The 20,527-nt window shown below is 53.2% G+C and overlaps 1 protein-coding gene across 1 annotated transcript; it reads right to left on the bottom strand.

Annotated features, from left to right (window-relative positions):
• Positions 1 to 6,196: 6,196 nt before the first annotated feature.
• On the bottom strand, positions 6,197 to 14,892 carry LOC140471397 (phospholemman-like). The gene is made up of 6 exons (XM_072567417.1): positions 14,739 to 14,892; positions 14,318 to 14,347; positions 13,055 to 13,129; positions 10,641 to 10,677; positions 8,231 to 8,278; positions 6,197 to 7,968 (listed from the first exon to the last, which is right to left on the bottom strand). Exons 1-6 carry the CDS (start codon positions 14,875 to 14,877, stop codon positions 7,965 to 7,967), a joined length of 333 nt encoding a protein of 110 aa, XP_072423518.1. The 5' UTR covers positions 14,878 to 14,892; the 3' UTR covers positions 6,197 to 7,964.
• Positions 14,893 to 20,527: the final 5,635 nt, after the last annotated feature.

The following is a 20,527-nucleotide window of genomic DNA, read 5'->3' as shown; positions in this document are numbered from 1 at the left end:
CTCAGCACTGACCCTCCAACAGTGCCCACTCCCTCAGCATTGACCCTCCAACAGTGCCCACTCCCTCAGCATTGACCCTCTGACAGTGCCCACTCCCTCAGCACTGACCCTCCGACAGTGCCCACTCCCTCAGCACTGACCCTCCGACAGTGCCCACTCCCTCAGCACTGACCCTCCGACAGTGCCCGCTCCCTCAGTACTGACCCTCCGACAGTGCCCACTCCCTCAGCACTGACCCTCCGACAGTGCCCGCTCCCTCAGTACTGACCCTCTGACAGTGCCCACTCCCTCAGCACTGACCCTTTGTGTTCTTTTCAGGGGGTTGGTATTTTGCGACTGAAGGTCCTGTTACATTTTGCCAACAATTTTAATCCTGAACCCCAGAGAATTAAATCACTTGCTTTATTGAATAGAACATTCTGGAACTTCATTCCAAAAAATACTGGGTTTCCGTGTTGTATCATGACTCAGCAAATTACAATTGGAGGATCACAGGAACAGGAGGCCATTCAGCCCCTCTCTCCTCCAGCCTGTTACACAGGAACAGGAGGCCATTCAGCCCCTCTCTCCTCCAGCCTGTTACACAGGAACAGGAGGCCATTCAGCCCTCCCATTACCACCCAGTCTAATCCCACTCTCCCCCCTCACTCCCCAGTCCCTTTAATATCCCACCCAGTCTAATCCCACTCTCCCCCCTCACTCCCTGCTCCCTTTAATATCCCACCCAGTCTAATCCCACTCTCCCCCCTCACTCCCTTTAATATCCCACCCAGTCTAATCCCACTCTCCCCCCTCACTCCCTTTAATATCCCACCCAGTCTAATCCCACTCTCCCCCCTCACTCCTCACTCCCTTTAATATCCCACCCAGTCTAATCCCACTCTCCCCCCTCACTCCCTTTAATATCCCACCCAGTCTAATCCCACTCTCCCCCCTCACTCCTCACTCCCTTTAATATCCCACCCAGTCTAATCCCACTCTCCCCCCTCACTCCTCACTCCCTTTAATATCCCCCCAGTCTAATCCCACTCTCCCCCCTCACTCCTCACTCCCTTTAATATCCCACCCAGTCTAATCCCACTCTCCCCCCTCACTCCCCACTCCCTTTAATATCCCACCCAGTCTAATCCCACTCTCCCCCCTCACTCCCTGCTCCCTTTAATATCCCACCCAGTCTAATCCCACTCTCCCCCCTCATTCCCTTTAATATCCCACCCAGTCTAATCCCACTCTCCCCCCTCACTCCCTTTAATATCCCACCCAGTCTAATCCCACTCTCCCCCCTCACTCCCTTTAATATCCCACCCAGTCTAATCCCACTCTCCCCCCTCACTCTCCCTGCTCCCTTTAATATCCCTCCCCATTGCCCAGTTTGATGGGGAAACAGCATACAGAGACCTTCAGATGAGATTAGATTCCCTACAGTGCGGAAACAGGCCCTTCAGCCCAGCCAGTCCATACTGACCCTCCAAAGAGTAACCCACCCAGACCCCTTTCCCTCTGACTAATGCACCTCAATTCCCCATGGCCAATCCACCCTAACCTGCACATCCCTGGGCACTACGGGACAATTTCCCATGGCCAATCCACCCTAACCTGCACATCCCTGGGCACTATGGGACAATTTCCCATGGCCAATCCACCCTGACCTGTACATCTTTGGACTGTGGGAGGAAACCGGAGCACCCTGAGGAAACCCATGCAGACACGGGGAGAATGTGCAAACTCCATACAGACAGTCCCCCGAGGGTGGGATCGAACCTGGGTCCCTGGTGCTGGGAGGTAACAGTGCTAACCACTGAGCACCGTGCCACCCTACACTCTCTACCTAATCTTATGCTGTACCAGTCCTGTGTATGTCTGAGGGTTGGTGGGAAAATAGTGCAGAGGGAGCTTTACTCTGTAAGTGAGGTGAGGTGGATATTAGGATGTTTCCCAACACTGATCCTTTCCTTGATCTTCCCACTTCAAACCTCACTGACAGAGTCAGCAGTTATAGAGCAGACAGCTAAACCAGGAATTAGACCGTCTGGAGCAGTGTTCCTATTTACAAGCAGCTGCACCACACTCAGTTCAATGTCTCTCTTTATATAATTCCCACTGTCTGAGACACCTCTCTGTGCTGATCCCACACACACCCACACAGCTATCTCAGCAAATCCACACTGTTTAAAAAATAAACCCCACACCTCAGGGAGGTAGGTAGGTAGTAAGAAATCCTCAGAGCGCCGTGCACAGTTCCAGTCTCCGTGTCCCTCAGTTAGACCCACACTCAGAGCACCGTGCACAGTTCCAGTCTCCGTGTCCCTCAGTCAGACCCACACTCGGAGCACCGTGCACAGTTCCAGTCTCCGTATCCCTCAGTCAGACCCACACTCGGAGCACCGTGCACAGTTCCAGTCTCCGTGTCCCTCAGTTAGACCCACACTCGGAGCACCGTGCACAGTTCCAGTCTCCGTGTCCCTCAGTCAGACCCACACTCGGAGCACCGTGCACAGTTCCAGTCTCCGTATCCCTCAGTTCGACCCACACTCGGAGCACTGTGCACAGTTCCAGTCTCCATATTCCAACAATGATCCCATAACCTGAGGGGTTATAACCGTCAGGAGAGACTAAACAGACTGGGGCTGGTTTCTATTATGGGGAGGTCATTCAAGAGCTCAGGGAGTTAGGCTGGAAGCTAAAAGCTAGGACAGACAGAGTCGTCATCTCTGGGTTGTTGCCGGTGCCACGTGACAGTGAGGCAAGGAATAGGGAGAGAGTGCAGTTGAACATGTGGCTGCAAGGATGGTGTAGGAGGGAGGGCTTCAGGTATTTGTACAATTGGACTGCATTCTGGGGAAGGTGGGACCTGTACAAACAGGACGGGTTGCACCTGAACCAGAAGGGCACCAATATCCTGGGGGGTAGGTTTGCTAGCACTCTTTGGGGGGGGGTTTAAACTAATTTGGCAGGGGGATGGGATCCGGACTTGTAGTCCAGCAAGTAAGCTAGCTGTGTGTCAGGATGTCCAAGACTGTAGGGAGGCTGTGGAGAAGGTAGCACTGACAGGGACTACTTGCGGACACAGAGATGGGCTCAAGTGCGTATACTTCAACGCAAGGAGTATCAGAAATAAGGTGGGTGAACTTAAGGCGTGGATCGGTACCTGGGACTACGATGTTGTGGCCATCATGGAAACATGGATAGATGAGGGACAGGAATGGCTGTTGGAGGTTCCTGGTTACAGATGTTTCAGTAAGATTAGGGAGGGTGGTAAAAAAGGAGGGGGGGGTGGCATTACTAATTAGAAATGGTATAACGGCTGCAGAAAGGAAGTTCGAGGGGGATCTGCCTTTGGAGGTAGTATGGGCTGAAGTCAGAAATAGGAAAGGTGCAGTCACCTTGTTGGGTGTTTACTATAGGCCCCCCAATAGCAGCGGAGATGTGGAGAAACAGATTGGGAAACAGATTTTGGAAAGGTGCAGAAGTCACAGGGTCGTAGTCATGGGCGACTTCAACTTCCCAAATATTGATTGGAAGCTCTTTAGATCAAGTAGATTGGATGGGGCGGTGTTTGTGCAGTGTGTCCAGGAAGCTTTTCTAACACAGTATGTAGATTGTCCAACCAGAGGGGAGGCCATATTGGATTTGGTACTCGGTAATGAACCGGGACAAGTGGTGGGCTTGTTAGTGGGTGAACATTTTGGTGATGGTGACCACAATTCTGTGACTTTCACCTTGGTTATGGAGAGATATAGGTGCGTACAACAGGGTAGGTTTTACAATTGGGGGAAGGGAAATTACGATGATGTAAGACAGGATTTGAGGAGCATACGTTGGGAGCATAGGCTGTCAGGGAAGGATGTGATGGAAATGTGGAACTTTTTCAAGGAGCAGATACAACGTGTCCTTGATATGTATGTACCGATCAGGCAGGAAAGAAATGGTCGTGTGAGGGAGCCTTGGTTGACGAGGGAGGTTGAATGTCTAGTAAAGAGGAAGAAGGAGGCTTACATAAGGTTGAGGAAACAAGGTTCAGACAGAGCAGTGGAGGGATACAGGATAGCCAGAAGGGACCTGAAGAAAGGGATTAGGAGAGCTAAGAGAGGGCATGAAAAATCCTTGGCGGATAGGATCAAGGATAACCCCAAGGCCTTTTATGCGTATGTGAGAAACCTGAGAATGACGAGAACGAGGGTAGGTCCGATCAAGGACAGTAGTAGGAGACTGTGTATTGAGTCGGAAGAGATAGGAGAGGTCTTGAACAAGTACTTCTCTTCAGTATTTACAAATGAGAGGGGCTGTATTGTTGAAGAGGAGAGTGTGAAACGGACTGGTAAGCTAGAAGAGATACCTGTTAGGAAGGAAGATGTGTTGGACGTTTTGAACAACTTGAGGATAGACAAGTCCCCCGGGCCTGACGGGATATATCCTAGGATTATGTGGGAAGCAAGAGAGGAAATTGCAGTACCGTTGGCAATGATCTTCTCGTCTTCACTGGCAACGGGGGTGGTACCAGGGGACTGGAGAGTAGCGAATGTTGTGCCCCTGTTCAAAAAAGGGAATAGGGATAACCCCGGGAATTACAGGCCAGTTAGTCTTACTTCTGTGGTAGGCAAAGTAATGGAAAGGGTACTGAGGGATAGGATTTACGAGTATCTGGAAAGACACTGCTTGATTAGGGACAGCCAGCACGGATTTGTGAAGGGTAGGTCTTGCCTTACAAGTCTTATTGAATTCTTCGAGGAGGTGACCAAGCATGTGGATGAGGGTAGAGCAGTGGATGTAGTGTACATGGATTTTAGTAAGGCATTTGATAAGGTTCCCCATGGTAGGCTGATGCGGAAAGTCAGGAGGCATGGGATAGAGGGAAATTTGGCCAATTGGATAGAAAACTGGCTAACCGGTCGAAGGCAGAGAGTGGTGGTAGATGGTAAATATTCAGCCTGGAGCCCAGTTACAAGTGGAGTTCCGCAAGGATCAGTTCTGGGTCCTCTGCTGTTTGTAATTTTTATTAATGACTTAGATGAGGGAGTCAAAGGGTGGGTCAGTAAATTTGCAGACAATACGAAGATTGGTGGAGTTGTGGATAGGGAGGAGGGCTGTTGTCAGCTGCAAAGGGACTTAGATATGATGCAGAGCTGGGCTGAGGAGTGGCAGATGGAGTTCAACCCTGTCAAGTGTGAGGTTGTCCATTTTGGAAGGACAAATAAGAATGCGGAATACAGGGTTAATGGTAGGATTCTTGGTCAGGTGGAGGAACAGAGGGATCTTGGGGTCTATGTACATAGATCTTTGAAGGTTGCCACTCAGGTGGATAGAGCTTGTAAGAAGGCCTATGGACTATTATCGTTCATTAGCCGAGGGATTGAATTCAAGAGTCGTGAAGTGATGTTGCAGCTGAACAGGACTTTGGTTAGGCCACATTTGGAGTACTGTGTGCAGTTCTGGTCGCCTCACTTTAGGAAAGATGTGGAAGCTTTGGAGAAGGTGCAGAGAAGATTTACCAGGATGTTGCCTGGAATGGAGAGTAGGTCATACGAGGATAGGTTGAGAGTTCTCGGCCTTTTCTCGTTGGAACGGCGAAGGATGAGGGGTGACTTGATAGAGGTTTATAAGATGATCAGAGGAATAGATAGAGTAGACAGTCAGAAACTTTTTCCCCGGGTACAACAGAGTGTTACAAGGGGACATAAATTTAAGGTGAAGGGTGGAAGGTATAGGGGAGATGTCAGGGGTGGGTTCTTTACCCAGAGAGTGGTGGGGGCATGGAATGCGCTGCCCGTGGGAGTGGTAGAGTCAGAATCATTGGCGACCTTTAAGCGGCATTTGGATGGGTACATGGATGGGTGCTTAATCTAGGTTAGAAGTTCGGCACAACATCGTGGGCCGAAGGGCCTGTTCTGTGCTGTATTGTTCTATGTTCTTTGAGGAGTTGGGGGGGGGGGGGGGTTGTGTGACCTGATTGAGGGGTTTACAATTCTCAAAAGGGGGTTCGGGGGTAGGACACCAGAACGAGGGACCATTGCTAGGAGACAGTCCCGAATAAATCCCATTGGGAATTAAGGAGAAACATCTTCACCCAGAGAGTGGGGGCATGTGGGGGTGGGTAATGTGAAACACAGGGACTAATGGGGGTGATGGGATAGAGGACAATAGCATCAACTTTGACCCTACATGAAAAACATTCAATTAACAAGATTTAGACAGAATCTTTGGTACGATTATCTTTAATTAGTTTTACAATCAAGGTTTTAAAACGCTGACAGTTTTCCACAATCACATTTAAGGCATTATAGAATTCACATAGATACCCCCTCCCCCCCACCACCACATGACGATATATAGCTTGGGAATAGTTTAGGATGCAGTACACACAGTAATAGCCTTTACAAATAAATCTTTCTCCCAGGTTCTGATTAAAAATAACATAACCTTTCACCCCCAGCCCCACCTTCATACTTAGAAATGGGACATCTCATGTCAACGGTCACACTGCAGTTCCACCCTCCCACCACAGGAAGTGCTGCAGCACCATAGCAACCTGCACCTCTTCCTCCTGTCATCAGTCTTGACCCAGTTGGTGGAACAGGTTGAAGGAGAATGGAGGGGCTGAATGGCCTCCTGTTCCTGTGTAAGAGGCTGTGATTCCTTTATTCCAAGGCAGCTTGGTAGCAGAGCAGAGATGTGGAAAGGTCAGAGGACAAAAAAAGGTACAGTGACAGGACTGGCTCCTAAACCAACAGGAAAGGGGAGGGACAGACGGAGGGGGCAGGAGTCTGAAAATGAAGAGGGAGGGGGAGACATGACAGGAAACAGAGAGCCAGACAGACAGACGTTTGGAATTGAAATCATACCCACCATCCCCCCACCCATGGTCACCTCAGAGAGATGCGGTATTGCAGCATCTTCTGGAACAGGAGATAGACTCACACACCCTCACTGGGGTACAGATACACAGACACCCTCACTGGGGTACAGATACACAGACACCCTCACTGAGGTACAGACGCGCACGCACAGACCTTCCACTGGGGTACAGGCGCGCGTGCACACATAGACACTGACCCTCACTGGGGGACAGGTGCACACACACACACACACACACACACAGACACCCTCACTGGGGTACAGGCACGTACACACAGGCACTGACCCTCACTGGGGTACAGGCACGTACACACAGGCACTGACCCTCACTGGGGTACAGGCACGTACACACAGGCACTGACCCTCACTGGGGTACAGGTGCACACACACACACACAGACACTGACTCTCACTGGGGTACAGGCGCGCACACACACAGACACTGACTCTCACTGGGGTACGGGCTCACACACACACAGACCCTCACTGGGGTACGGGCTCACACACACACACAGACCCTCACTGGGGTATGGGGTCTCACACACACACACTGACTCTCACTGGGGTATGGGGTCACACACACACACACAGACACTGACTCTCACTGGGGTACGGGCTCACACACACACAGACCCTCACTGGGGTACGGGCTCACACACACACAGACCCTCACTGGGGTACAGGCGCGCACACACACACAGACACTGACTCTCACTGGGGTACAGGTGCACACACACACACACAGACACTGACTCTCACTGGGGTACAGGCTCACACACACACACAGACACTGACTCTCACTGGGGTACAGGCACACACACACAGACACTGACTCTCACTGGGGTACAGGTGCACACACACAGACGGACACAGAGCAGGTCACAGACATGCTGCAGGGCACAGGGCTGGGGGCTCAGCCAGAATTTATTACACGTTTACCCGCACCCCACTGCGGAGGGTGGGGAGGGGAGAGAGAGCACGCAGTCATCAACAGATACATCACAGGGCCAGGAGGCTAGGAAGGAGCAAGAGGGGATGGACGGGAAGGGAATTCTTCACCACCTTGTCCCGGGACAGTGGTCATCTCCAGTCAGCCCTTAACATTCAGTGGCTTCACCTGGGAGGGAGAGGGAGAGGGGGAAGAGGGAGAGAGAAGCAAGAAGTAGTGAGTTTTACAAGTGGTGATGACTCCCACCCTCCCACCCCACACCTTCTGTTACCCACCGTGCCCCCTTCCCACTCCCACGTGGGACCCTCTTTCCCAGCATCACCCCCGGACGCACACCCGCTCCCCCTTCCCCCTTTCCCACTCCCTCTGCAGCGACGCTCCCTCACACCACTCACCCCCCAAACCCCACCATCCCCATCCCCTCGCTTACCAGGCTGGAGGAGGTGCTGGGCTGTGCAATCCACTGTTGGACCGGGTCCTGGAACAGAGACAGAGAGAGACACAGACACAGAGCGAGAGACAGAGAGAAGGGGGGGAGGGAGGGAGAGAGAGAGACAGACAGAGTATTAGCGACTCCAGTCCGACAGTATCCGATACTCCACGGAGGGAACACACTCAAAGGGGGTGACTCACTCCCGTCACAGCCCCCAACACACCATCCTGATCTGGAATTACTCTGACCTGGCGTACACTTGGGGAGCGGTCAGTGAATATACCACCTGCCCTCCCCACCCCCACTATCCAGGCTGTCAGGGAGGAGACATCTTGGAGAAAGGAGACATATTTGCCCCTTTTGGGGGCCCAGGGACGTGTTTGGTCAAACAGGGTGATGTGCAGTCGGAACAGAGTCATCGGCTGTCCTGATAATGGAGTCTTTCTGTGCACTGGGCACTGTCGGTCCCTAGTTGGGGTCCCTTGAGAAGGTGGGGGTGAGCTGCCTCCCTGACCCACTGCAGTCCATGTGCTGGAGGGTAGACCCACAATGTCCCTGAGGGAGGGAATCCCAGGATTCTGACCAGGAAGGAACGGCCGATAGATTTCCAAGTCAGGACGGTGAGGGGATCGGAGGGGAACTTGCGGGAGGGGGGGTGGGGGTGGTGTTCCCATGTACCTGCTGCCCCATGTCCTTGTAGATGGAAGTGGCCGAGGGTTTGGAAGGTGCTGCCTGAGGATCTTTGGTGAGTTTCTGCAGGGCATCTTGTAGATGGTACACACTGCAGTTACTGAGGGTCGGTGGGGGGGGAGGGGATGGTACACACTGCAGTTACTGAGGGTCGGTGGGGGGAGGGAGGGGATGGTACACACTGCAGTTACTGAGGGTCGGTGGGGGGGAGGGAGGGGATGGTACACACTGCAGTTACTGAGGGTCGGTGGGGGGAGGGAGGGATGGTACACACTGCAGTTACTGAGGGTCGGTGGGGGGGAGGGAGGGGATGGTACACACTGCAGTTACTGAGGGTCAGTGGGGGGGAGGGAGGGGGTGGTACACACTGCAGTTACTGAGGGTCGGTGGGGGGAGGGGATGGTACACACTGCAGTTACTGAGGGTCGGTGGGGGGAGGGAGGGGATGGTACACACTGCAGTTACTGAGGGTCGGTGGGGGGGGGGGGAGGGGGTGGTACACACTGCTGTTACTGAGGGTCGGTGGGGGGGGGGAGGGGATGGTACACACTGCTGTTACTGAGGGTCGGTGGGGGGGAGGGAGGGGATGGTACACACTGCTGTTACTGAGGGTCGGTGGGGGGGAGGGGGGGGATGGTACACACTGCAGTTACTGAGGGTCGGTGGGGGGGGGGGAGGGGATGGTACACACTGCTGTTACTGAGGGTCGGTGGGGGGGGGGGGGGGGATGGTACACACTGCAGTTACTGAGGGTCGGTGGGGGGGGGGGGAGGGGATGGTACACACTGCTGTTACTGAGGGTCGGTGGGGGGGAGGGGGGGATGGTACACACTGCAGTTACTGAGGGTCGGTGGGGGGGAGGGGGGGGATGGTACACACTGCTGTTACTGAGGGTCAGTGGGGAGGGAGGGAGGGGATGGTACACACTGCAGTTACTGAGGGTCGGTGGGGGGGGGGGAGGGGATGGTACACACTGCTGTTACTGAGGGTCAGTGGGGGGGAGGGAGGGGATGGTACACACTGCAGTTACTGAGGGTCAGTGGGGGGGGAGGGGATGGTACACACTGCAGTTACTGAGGGTCGGTGGGGGGGGAGGGAGGGGATGGTACACACTGCAGTTACTGAGGGTCGGTGGGGGGAGGGAGGGGATGGTACACACTGCAGTTACTGAGGGTCGGTGGGGGGAGGGAGGGGATGGTACACACTGCAGTTACTGAGGGTCGGTGGGGGGGAGGGAGGGGATGGTACACACTGCTGTTACTGAGGGTCGGTGGGGGGGGAGGGAGGGGATGGTACACACTGCAGTTACTGAGGGTCGGGGGGGGGGAAGGGAGGGGATGGTACACACTGCAGTTACTGAGGGTCGGTGGGGGGAGGGACGAGGGGATGTTTGTGGGTGTGGGGGCTGCTTTGTCCCTGGATGGTGTTGAGCTTCTCGAGTGTTGTTGGTGCTGCCCCCACCCAGGGGCAAGTGGGGAGTATTCCCTCACCCTCCTGCCTTGGGCCTTGTCGATGGTGGGACAGGCTTTGGGGGGAGTCAGGAGGGGAGTCACTCGCTGCAGGATTCCCAGCCTCTGACCTGGTCTTGGAGCCCCTGGGTTAATGTGGTGGGTCCTGGTGAGTTTCTGGTCAATGGTAACCCCCAGGATATTGGGAGTGGGGGGAGTCAGTGAGGCAGATTTTAATGGTTTCTACACTATAACAGACACAAACATACCTCTTATTCTGATTGAATTTGCATCGACACTTTCCAGCTGAAGGGAAGAACAGATAAAAAAGCCTGTTATCAGGTGATTCAAATAATTATACACACAAAACGCAAAGGTCGCACTCCTACAGAGATTATAAACCACTCCCAGTCCCAATTATGTTCAAAACAGCTGAGGTACACAGAAAATCACTCTACTCCTAAAGTGAACATACAGCTCCCTCTACACTACCCACCCCATCACAGGGTAGGGACAGCACGGGGTTAGATACAGAGTAAAGCTCCCTCTACACTGTCCCCCAACAAACACTCCCCAGGGACAGGGACAGCACGGGGTTAGATACAGAGTAAAGCTCCCTCTACACTGTCCCCCCCATCAAACACACCCAGGGACAGGGACAGCACAGGGTTAGATACAGAGTAAAGCTCCCTCTACACTGTCCCCCCCCATCAAACACTCCCGGGGACAGGGACAGCACGGGGTTAGATACAGAGTAAAGCTCTCTCTACACAGTTGGGAAGTCTCTCTCTCCCCATGAACCAGTTGGATATGCTCTCAGTCACCTGGTCTCCCCACCGAGCCCACCCCCACCCCTCCCTGTAACCCCGAGAGACTGAGGATCACTCCACCACCCCCCACCCCAGCTCTCTCCACAAATCGAAGGTGTTACAGAAACACAGCGTGCTGAAAGGATCGAGTGACAGGACAATGAGAGATTACTCGCCGATGGAAAAATTAATTTCACAACAGTTTGGTGTCACGCTGGCTCTGATCCAGAGTCTGTCACAAGGTAGAGTGTACAGGCTTCAGGAGAGCTGGGGCACGGAGTGGGAACAATGAATAGGAAACAGGGAAACGGAGCTCACTGGGAAATCACCAGAGAGAGACAGAGACAGGCGCACGCACACACACAGAGGGACAGATTCTCTCTACAGTGACTGGGACAAAAAACAAATTCAAGATTTGTTTGGGATTAATAGCCCTGTCACCAGCTCGCAACGTACAAATACATACCACATGCCGCTCTAATGACCCAAGATAGAGGCCATTCAGCCCCTCCCTCCTCCAGCCTGTCACACAGGAACAGGAGGCCATTCAGCCCCTCCCTCCTCCAGCCTGTCACACAGGAACAGGAGGCCATTGCACATGTTTCCAATGAGATTCCCCTCTCGTTCTTTAAGGGGAGGGATGGAGGCGCAGTCTCCTCAATCGCACTGTCCGACCTTCCCAGGATTCCCTGGGGAAGGCTTCCTCTTTGGTAAACCTATCCTTCCCGAGCTTTCCCACCCCACCTCCCTGATATTGCAGCAGCCTGTACACACCCCAAAGCACCCCATCCCCAGGAGGGTCTGAGCTCCCCAGTGCCTGAAAACCAGTCATTACCAACGAGGGAGAAGAGGCAGAGAGTATGGGAAGTGTAGTGGACAGTAACCTGGGTCTCATTAACACGACCCAGTGTCTACTGCCTTGATCCCCCTTCGTGGTAAAGGGTAGAAACAGGCAGGTTCTGCATTAACTCATCTGGACTGACCAATCTTACCAAAAGTTAATCCAGTCCCATTTGCCAGCACTTGGCCCATATCCCTCTGAACCCTTCCTATTCATGGAGTCCTACAGCACGCAAACAGATCCTTCGGCCCATCCAGTCCATGCTGACCCTAACCCATTTCCCCCCCCCCCCCGCCTGCTCCTGGCCCATCTCCCTCCAACCCTTTCCTGTCCATGTCCTTATCCAAATCCCTTTTAAATGTTGTAACTGTCCCCCCCCACTCCCTCAGGAAGGTCATTCCACACACGGACCACCCTCTGGGGAAAACAGTTGCCCCTCGTGTCTTTTTTAAAATCTCTCTCCTCTCCCCTTAAACATGTGCCCCCCCCGGTCTTCAAATCCCCCCCACCCTGGGGGGAATAGACACCCACCATTCACCCTCTCTGTCCCCCCCATGATTTTATAAACCTCTATAAGGTCACCCCTCAGCCTCCGACGCTCCAGGGAAAACAGCCCCAGCCTGTTCAGCCTCTCCTGTAGCTCAGACCCTCCAACCCTGGCAACATCCTTATAAATCTTTTCTGAACCCTTTCAAGTTTCACAACATCCTTCCGATAGGAAGGAGACCAGAATTGCACGCAATATTCCAACAGTGGCCTAACCAATGCCCTGTACAGCCGCAACATGACCTCCCAACTCCTGTACTCAATACTCTGACCAATAAAGGAAAGCATCCCAAACGCTGCCTTCACTATCCTATCTACCTGTGACTCCACTTTCAAGGAGCTATGAATCTGTTGGTGGTTAGTGCTGGTTTAGGTGCAGCTACAGAAAGTGCTGGGGAAGGGGGCGTCAGGAGGTAAACGGGCTGACACTGGAATCGTACACAGTCCTGGTCCAGTCTCGGCTGGAGGGTCATATCCAAGTACTCACCCAACAGGATGATGACCCCAATGACACACAGCACAGCAGCAACAATCAGCCCTACGACCCGGAGCCTGTAATAATCTGGAGGGAGGGAGAAGGTAAGAGTAGATATTCGATTGGTACACACACACAGCGAACAAACATTTCACCTCCCCCTCTCCTCCCACCCACCAGACCGATCTGGGACGAGTCTCCCTGCAGTTCCCAAAACTGCACGGAACCTCTCGGGAACCCAACCTTGAATCTCCACCACAGCGCAGCACGTCCCGGGAATCAGGAATAACCTCCCGTTGGATCCTCTGGGTGGGAGGCAGGCTGCGATGCTGCCCAGATCCCATTGTGTACACTCAGACACACTGGACCATCAATGCCCACACACCACCTCCCACCGCCCCCCCCCCCCCCCCGCCCAATCCCATTCCCAAGACTCTCCCCATCCCGACTCCCAAACATTATTCGGCCATTCCTTCCTGGGTCAGAATCCTTGGGATTGCCTCCCTCAGGGACATTGTGGGTCTACCCTACAGCACATGGACTGCAGCGGGTCAAGAAGGCAGCTCACCCCCACCTTCAAGGGGGGCAACTAGGGACGGGGTGATAAATACTGGGCCAGCTGGGGACCCCAACATCCAGCTTAAAAATCAGCCCTCGGGAGAGGGTCAAAGGTACATGGGGGAGGTGGGGAAGGAGGGACAGACCATGCCCCACGGTCTGTGTCAATACCTGTCCCTCCTCCACCAAACAAGACAAGATGGTCCAGGGGATGCTCAAGTCTGTGGGATCTTCCTGTGCGCTAATCCCCTGTTAAGGCTACTCACCATGTCCCTCAGAGAGCACCCAGCCCCAAGTACAAACACTCTGCATCTGTCTAGCGCCTTGCGTTCAAACATCCCTGGGGCTGGAGGGGGTTACAGAGACAGGGAGGGGGGGTGTAGGGGCCGGAGGAGGTTACAGAGATAGGGAGGGGGTATAGGGGCTGGAGGGGATTACAGAGATAGGGAGGGGGTGTAGCGGCTGGACAGGGTGAATGGCCTAATGTGAGATCTAGTCCGACCCCTGACAAACCATATTTGGGTGAAGTGTTACACAGCCAGAGAGAAATAACACAGCGCTACTCAAATGCAACATGCCACGGTTCGAATCCAAGGGGCCGTGTGGTCACGCGCAGGTAAAACGTAGAAGTGACACCAAGCCAACAGTGTAGGGTCAGGCGTACAGTGATCTCACGGAGCACCAAACACAGGGAACAGAAACGGTTCAGATACTCACCATAGGTAAACCGGTCATCATTGTGGTCAGCTACAGAAACAAAAACAGAGGCAGAACAGGGATTAATCACAACACAATCTCAGATCCCGTACCCCAGCGAATGTCGCAGTGTCTGGCTGAGAGACAGCCCGTACCCCAGGGAGAGTCAGTGTGCGCGCAAGGGGCCTGGAGTCACATAGGACCAGATGGAGGCGGATTTACTGAGGGACAGACACAGAGCAAAGACATTGGCCCGATCCAATTGCCTGCAAAGCTCCTGTTCCAGGACCACTAAGAGAGATTGCTTTCCAGTCCCTCAGCGATGACAGAACACTCCCCAGCCTCTCGCACAGGGAGAGTTCAAAGGGAGCACAGAGACCGAGAGGCACCGAGAGAGACCGAGAGGCACCGAGAGAGACCGGAGGCAGCGAGAGGCACTCACCAGCTGACGCCCAAACAGCTCGAGTCACTGGAAAACACAAGAGGGGAGGAGAGAGATAGTGAGGAGCACAGTACAAACAGGGAGCACACTGGCATCTGAACACCTCAACCTGCATAGAAAACCCCCCAAAATACCCCATTCCTAATGGGACAGTACTGATGGGGGACAGGTCTGTCCCTGTATAACACTGGGGTACAGTACTGATGGGGGGCAGGTCTGTCCCTGTATAACACTGGGGTACAGTACTGGAGGGGACAGGTCTGTCCCTGTATAACACTGGGGTACAGTACTGGTGGGGGCAGGTCTGTCACTGTATAACACTGGGGTACAGTACTGGTGGGGGCAGGTCTGTCCCTGTATAACACTGGGGTACAGTACTGGTGGAGACAGGTCTGTCACTGTATAACACTGGGGTACAGTACTGGTGGAGACAGGTCTGTCCCTGTATAACACTGGGGTACAGTACTGGTGGGGGCAGGTCTGTCCCTGTATAACACTGGGGTACAGTACTGGTGGGGGCAGGTCTGTCCCTGTATAACACTGGGGTACAGTACTGATGGGGGGCAGGTCTGTCCCTGTATAACACTGGGGTACAGTACTGGTGGGGGCAGGTCTGTCCCTGTATAACACTGGGGTACAGTACTGGTGGGGACAGGTCTGTCCCTGTATAACACCGGGGTACAGTACTGGTGGGGACAGGTCTGTCCCTGTATAACACCGGGATACAGTACTGGTGGGGACAGGTCTGTCCCTGTATAACGCTGGGATACAGTACTGGTGGGGACAGGTCTGTCCCTGTATAACACTGGGATACAGTACTGGTGGGGACAGGTCTGTCCCTGTATAACACTAGGGTACAGTACTGGTGGGGACAGGTCTGTCCCTGTATAACACTGGGATACAGTACTGGTGGGGACAGGTCTGTCCCTGTATAACACTGGGATACAGTACTGGTGGGGACAGGTCTGTCCCTGTATAACACTAGGGTACAGTACTGGTGGGGGCAGGTCTGTCAATGTGTAACACTGGTGGGTGCAGAGATGGTTAAATTCACTGTCTCATTGTGAGGACCTTGGACAGATAAAGCAGCTGCTAAAATCTCGCCTGGGGGCTGTAATCTCAAAAATAAAACAACAAGTGAAAGCTGATCAGATCAGCCTAATGTCTCCTGCATTTCTCTCTCTCTCTCTCTCTCTCTCTCACACACATACACAACACACACACACACTCAGAGCTGACCTCGAATACTGTTCAAGGTCAGCTGCTTCATGGAATGATCAGGGAGTGTCGTTCTGCATCGACTTCCCTTCATTACCCCTGGCTTTGGAAAATTCCAACAATATTCAGTCTCAAAACCTTCCTTCCGATGCCAGAATAGCACTCAATTCCCCACACCCCTCCCACTCCCCTCTCTTGCACTCACCCACCATCCCATTGTATAATACTGGGGTACAGTACTGGTGGTGACAGGTCTGTCACTGTATAACACTGGGGTACTGTACTGGTGGGGACAGGTCTGTCCCTGTATAACACTGGGGTACAGTACTGGTGGGGACAGGTCTGTCTCTGTATAACACTGGGGTACAGTACTGGTGGGGACAGGTCTGTCCCAGTATAACACTGGGGTACAGTACTGGTGGGGACAGGTCTGTCACTGTATAACACTGGGGTACAGTACTGGTGAGGGACAGGTCTGTCACTGTATAACACTGGGGTACTGTACTGGTGGGGACAGGTCTGTCCCTGTATAACACTGGGGTACAGTACTGGTGGGGACAGGTCTGTCTCTGTATAACACTGGGGTACAGTACTGGTGGGGACAGGTCTGTCCCAGTATAACACTGGGGTACAGTACTGGTGGGGACAGGTCTGTCACTGTATAACACTGGGGTACAGTACTGGTGAGGGACAGGTCTGTCACTGTATAACACTGGGGTACTGTACTGGTGGGGACAGGTCTGTCCCTGTATAACACTGGGGTACAGTACTGGTGGGGACAGGTCTGTCACTGTATAACACTGGGGTACAGTACTGGTGAGGGACAGGTCTGTCACTGTATAACACTGGGGTACAGTACTGGTGGGGACAGGTCTGTCCCTGTATAACACTGGGGTACAGTACTGGTGGGGACAGGTCTGTCCCTGTATAACACTGGGGTACAGTACTGGTGGGGACAGGTCTGTCTCTGTATAACACTGGGTACAGTACTGGTGGGGACAGGTCTGTCCCTGTATAACACTGGGGTACAGATGAAGGTTTACCAGGATGTTACCTGGATTAGAGGCCATGAGCTGTAAACAGAGGGTGGAGAAACTCAGTCTGATTTCTCTGGAGCATCGGAGACTGAGGGGAGATGATAGAAGTTTATAAAATTATGAGATGCAGTGAGGGGGTTTGACTGTTAGAATCTTGATCCCAGAGCTGAATTATCTAATACTCGGGGCGGGGGGGGGGGGGGGGCAAGCATTTAAGGCGAGAGGGGAACGTTCAATGGGAGATGGGAGGTGGGAGGGGTTTTTAAACCCAGAGAGGGGTAGGATGTGGAACACGATGCCGAGGGTTGGTGGAGGAGGCAAATATGATACAGGGGGCAGGTTTAAGGGGCTTTACGATAAACACATGGATTTACACGGGATGGAGGGATAGGGACCGAGAGGAGGAGGAGGGGATTCGTTTAATTTGACATCATGTTCAGTAGGACATTCGGGGCCGAAGGGCCTCCTGTGCTGTACCGTTGCAGGCTGGAAACATCCCACCCGCCAGAATTTTTAAAAAAAAAACCAAACGCAGTTGGGGTCAGTCTCCCACTGCCGTTAGTGGGATCTTGCTGTGCGGGGAATAGGACAGCTGCCCATGCTCCCCGCCCCCCCCAGTCTTCCCAAAAGAAACCGGGTGACGGGGATAGAGAGAGAGACGCAGGAACAGGAACTAGACCACTCAGCCCCTTCCCTGCAGCTCGTTCGCTGGGATCACTGTGGGTCGTCGAGCGTTCGGAAAAAAAACCAGATCAGCCGCGACCTTTTAAACCGGCAGGCTGGGAGGGAAACAGTGGCCTGTTGCCTCTCCCTGGAGACTCTCAGACAAAAATCAAGGTGGTGACGGGCGCTAAAGAAATGCAAGTTCCTCCCGGAGAAAAAAAAAGGGAGGTTGGAAATGAAAAGGTCTAAAAAGTAGCGTAGATGCAGCGAGGACGGAGTTAACAGTAAGTGTTGACGAGGGAAAGAGGATTTTAAAATAAACACAAAAACAGGGGATGGGTTCCATGTGTAACATCAGCGGTTCACTCTAACCAGAGCCAAGGCCAGACACTTTCATTAAAAGATTCCAACATTTCAACTCAAAACATGACATTAAAAGATAAAACCGTGTCAGCACCAGGGTTCACTTGCTGTTTTGAGATTCTTGACTCAGTGGAGAGGGTAACAAATGATACAAACACTTGGCAGCACGTCAACCGGGGATCAGAACAGTGGGCAGAGACACCTCTCACAGCACCCAAACCGGCCCCCTTCGGCCCAACCTGTCCATGCTGGCCCAGATATCCTAACCTAATCCAGTCCCATTGGCCAGCACCCGGCCTATATCCCTCTAAACCCTTCCCGTCCAGATGCCTTTTAAAATGTTGTCATTGTACCAGCCTCCATTGGGGAGGTCACTGTTGGAATATTGCGTCCAATCCTGGTCTCCCTGCTACAGGAGGATGTTGTGAAACTTGAAAGGATTCAGAAAAGATTTACAAGGATGTTCCCAGGGTTGGAGGGTCTGAGCTACAGGGAGAGGCTGCACAGGCTGGAGCTGTTTTCCCTGGAGCGTCGGAGGCTGAGGGGTGACCTTATAGAGGTTTATAAAATCATGAGGGACATTGATAGGGTAAATAGACAAGGTCTTTTCCCCCTGGGGTGGGGGAGTCCAGAACTAGAGGGGCATAGGTTTAGGGTGTGAGGGGAAAGATATAAAAGGGACCTAAGGGGCAACTTTTTCACCCAGAGGGTGGTACGTGTATGGAATGAGCTGCCAGAGGATGGGGTGGAGGCTGGTACAATGACAGCATTTAAAAGGCATCTGGATGGGGACAGGAATAGGAAGGGGTTTGGGGGGATATGGGCTAAAGCTGACTAACAGGACTAGATTGGGTTGGGATATCTGGGTCAGCATGGACGGGTTGGACCGAAGGTTCTGTACAGCTCTAAAATGTAATAATATTCAAGGCTACAGTTCAAATACTGGGTCACGAATTCTGAAACATTGAGAAAGTAAGTTACTGTCTGACTTGCCCAGATAAAGGAACGCAGACAGGAGACAGGGCTGGATAAATATGGGTAGGAAGGAGAGAGTGATGAAGCAAGGAAGTTAGTGATGGGACCTTTACCCATGAAGGTGATTTGTGTAACAATTCTAGAACACACACTGACCCGCACACACACGGATGCAGGCGAGCACACACAGTGGGGGTGAGATTTCCGGGACATCCTGGGGTTAAGAGGCTTGGTTCATGGAGAGAGACAGAGGCAGAGACCAATCCCTCGGTGCAGGGAATGTTAAGGGGGAGATAGAATTGCAGCGGTTGGTGACCCCTCCCCAGAGGGGAGGGTTTTGATCGAGTCGACGAGGGAGACCATATCTCCAAGGGATCGGAGTGTCAGTGACTCCCACCAGGATTGAGCGGCAGTATTCCCAGCACAGAAACAGGCCATTTGGCCCCTCTGTTCCATGCTGGTACTGCTGCCTTCCCCCCCCCCCCCCCAGCCTCGCAACCTCCCTTCCCTCTCCTCATCTTTGTTCGTTAACCAACCTCCCCACCCCCCACTTCAATATAAACATCGACAATTCTCCCCACACTCTATCCCACCCTGCCTCCTGAGGGAGGGAGTCCCACACACCGTCTGGGCAAAAACATACATTTACATAGCACCTGCCTCAGCCTGGAGCAAGTCCAGCGATTCAGCACCAGGTAAGGGAGGTGTCCCGCCCAGAGGTAATGCAGGAAATGCAACCACCAGCCAGCGCACAGCAAGATCCCACAAGCAGCCAAACACTAGAACGACCCCGGATCCCAGTTCATGCATCTTGTCCCATAGGGCCCCAGGGATGTGCAGGTTAGGGTGGATTGGCCATGGGCAATTGTCCCATAGTGCCCAGGGATGTGCAGGTTAGGGTGGATTGGCCGTGGGAAATTGTCCCATAGTGCCCAGGGATGTGCAGGTTAGGGTGGATTGGCCATGGGAAATTGTCCCATAGTGCCCAGGGATGTGCAGGTTAGGGTGGATTGGCCATGGGAAATTGTCCCATAGTGCCCAGGGATGTGCAGGTTAGGGTGGGTTGGCCGTGGGAAATTGTCCCATAGTGTTAGGTGCATTAGTCAAAAGGGGAATGGGTCAGATAACTCTGAGGGTTGGTGTGGATTAGTTGGGATTAAGGGCCTGTTTCCACACTGTAGGGAATCTCATCTAATCTTTTCAAACAGAGGGTAAGGTTTGAAGGGGGGAGGGTTTCCCACTCTGCCGAGGACATGGAGGTCCTGGGCCTCCTTCACCGCCGCTCCCTCACCACCAGACGCCTGGAGGAAGAATGCCTCATCTTCCGCCTCGGAACACTTCAACCCCAGGGCATCAATGTGGACTTCAACAGATTCCTCATTTCCCCTTCCCCCACCTCACCCTAGTTTCAAACTTCCAGCTCAGTAACTGTCTCCTTGACTTGTCCGGACTTGTCCGACCTGCCTATCTCCTTTTCCACCTATCCACTCCACCCTCTCCTCCTTGACCTATCACCTTCATCCCCTCCCCCAC

The sequence above is a fragment of the Chiloscyllium punctatum genome, unplaced genomic scaffold (assembly GCF_047496795.1).
Source record: "Chiloscyllium punctatum isolate Juve2018m unplaced genomic scaffold, sChiPun1.3 scaffold_72, whole genome shotgun sequence".
NCBI lineage: Eukaryota > Metazoa > Chordata > Chondrichthyes > Orectolobiformes > Hemiscylliidae > Chiloscyllium > Chiloscyllium punctatum.
The sequence above is the reverse complement of the archived record's forward strand: the minus strand, read 5'-3'. Positions and strand labels throughout refer to the sequence as shown.

Excerpts from the sequence above, each read along its gene's own strand:
- LOC140471397 (XM_072567417.1), bottom strand. The coding sequence starts at position 14,877 with ATGGGGTATTTTGGGGGGTTTTCTATGCAGGTTGAGGTGTTCAGATGC. Across the intron at positions 14,348-14,738 it reads AGCTGTTTGGGCGTCAGCTG|CTGACCACAATGATGACCGG; the intron begins GTGAGTGCCTCT and ends TTGTTTCTGTAG. Across the intron at positions 13,130-14,317 it reads TGATGACCGGTTTACCTATG|ATTATTACAGGCTCCGGGTC; the intron begins GTGAGTATCTGA and ends CCCTCCCTCCAG.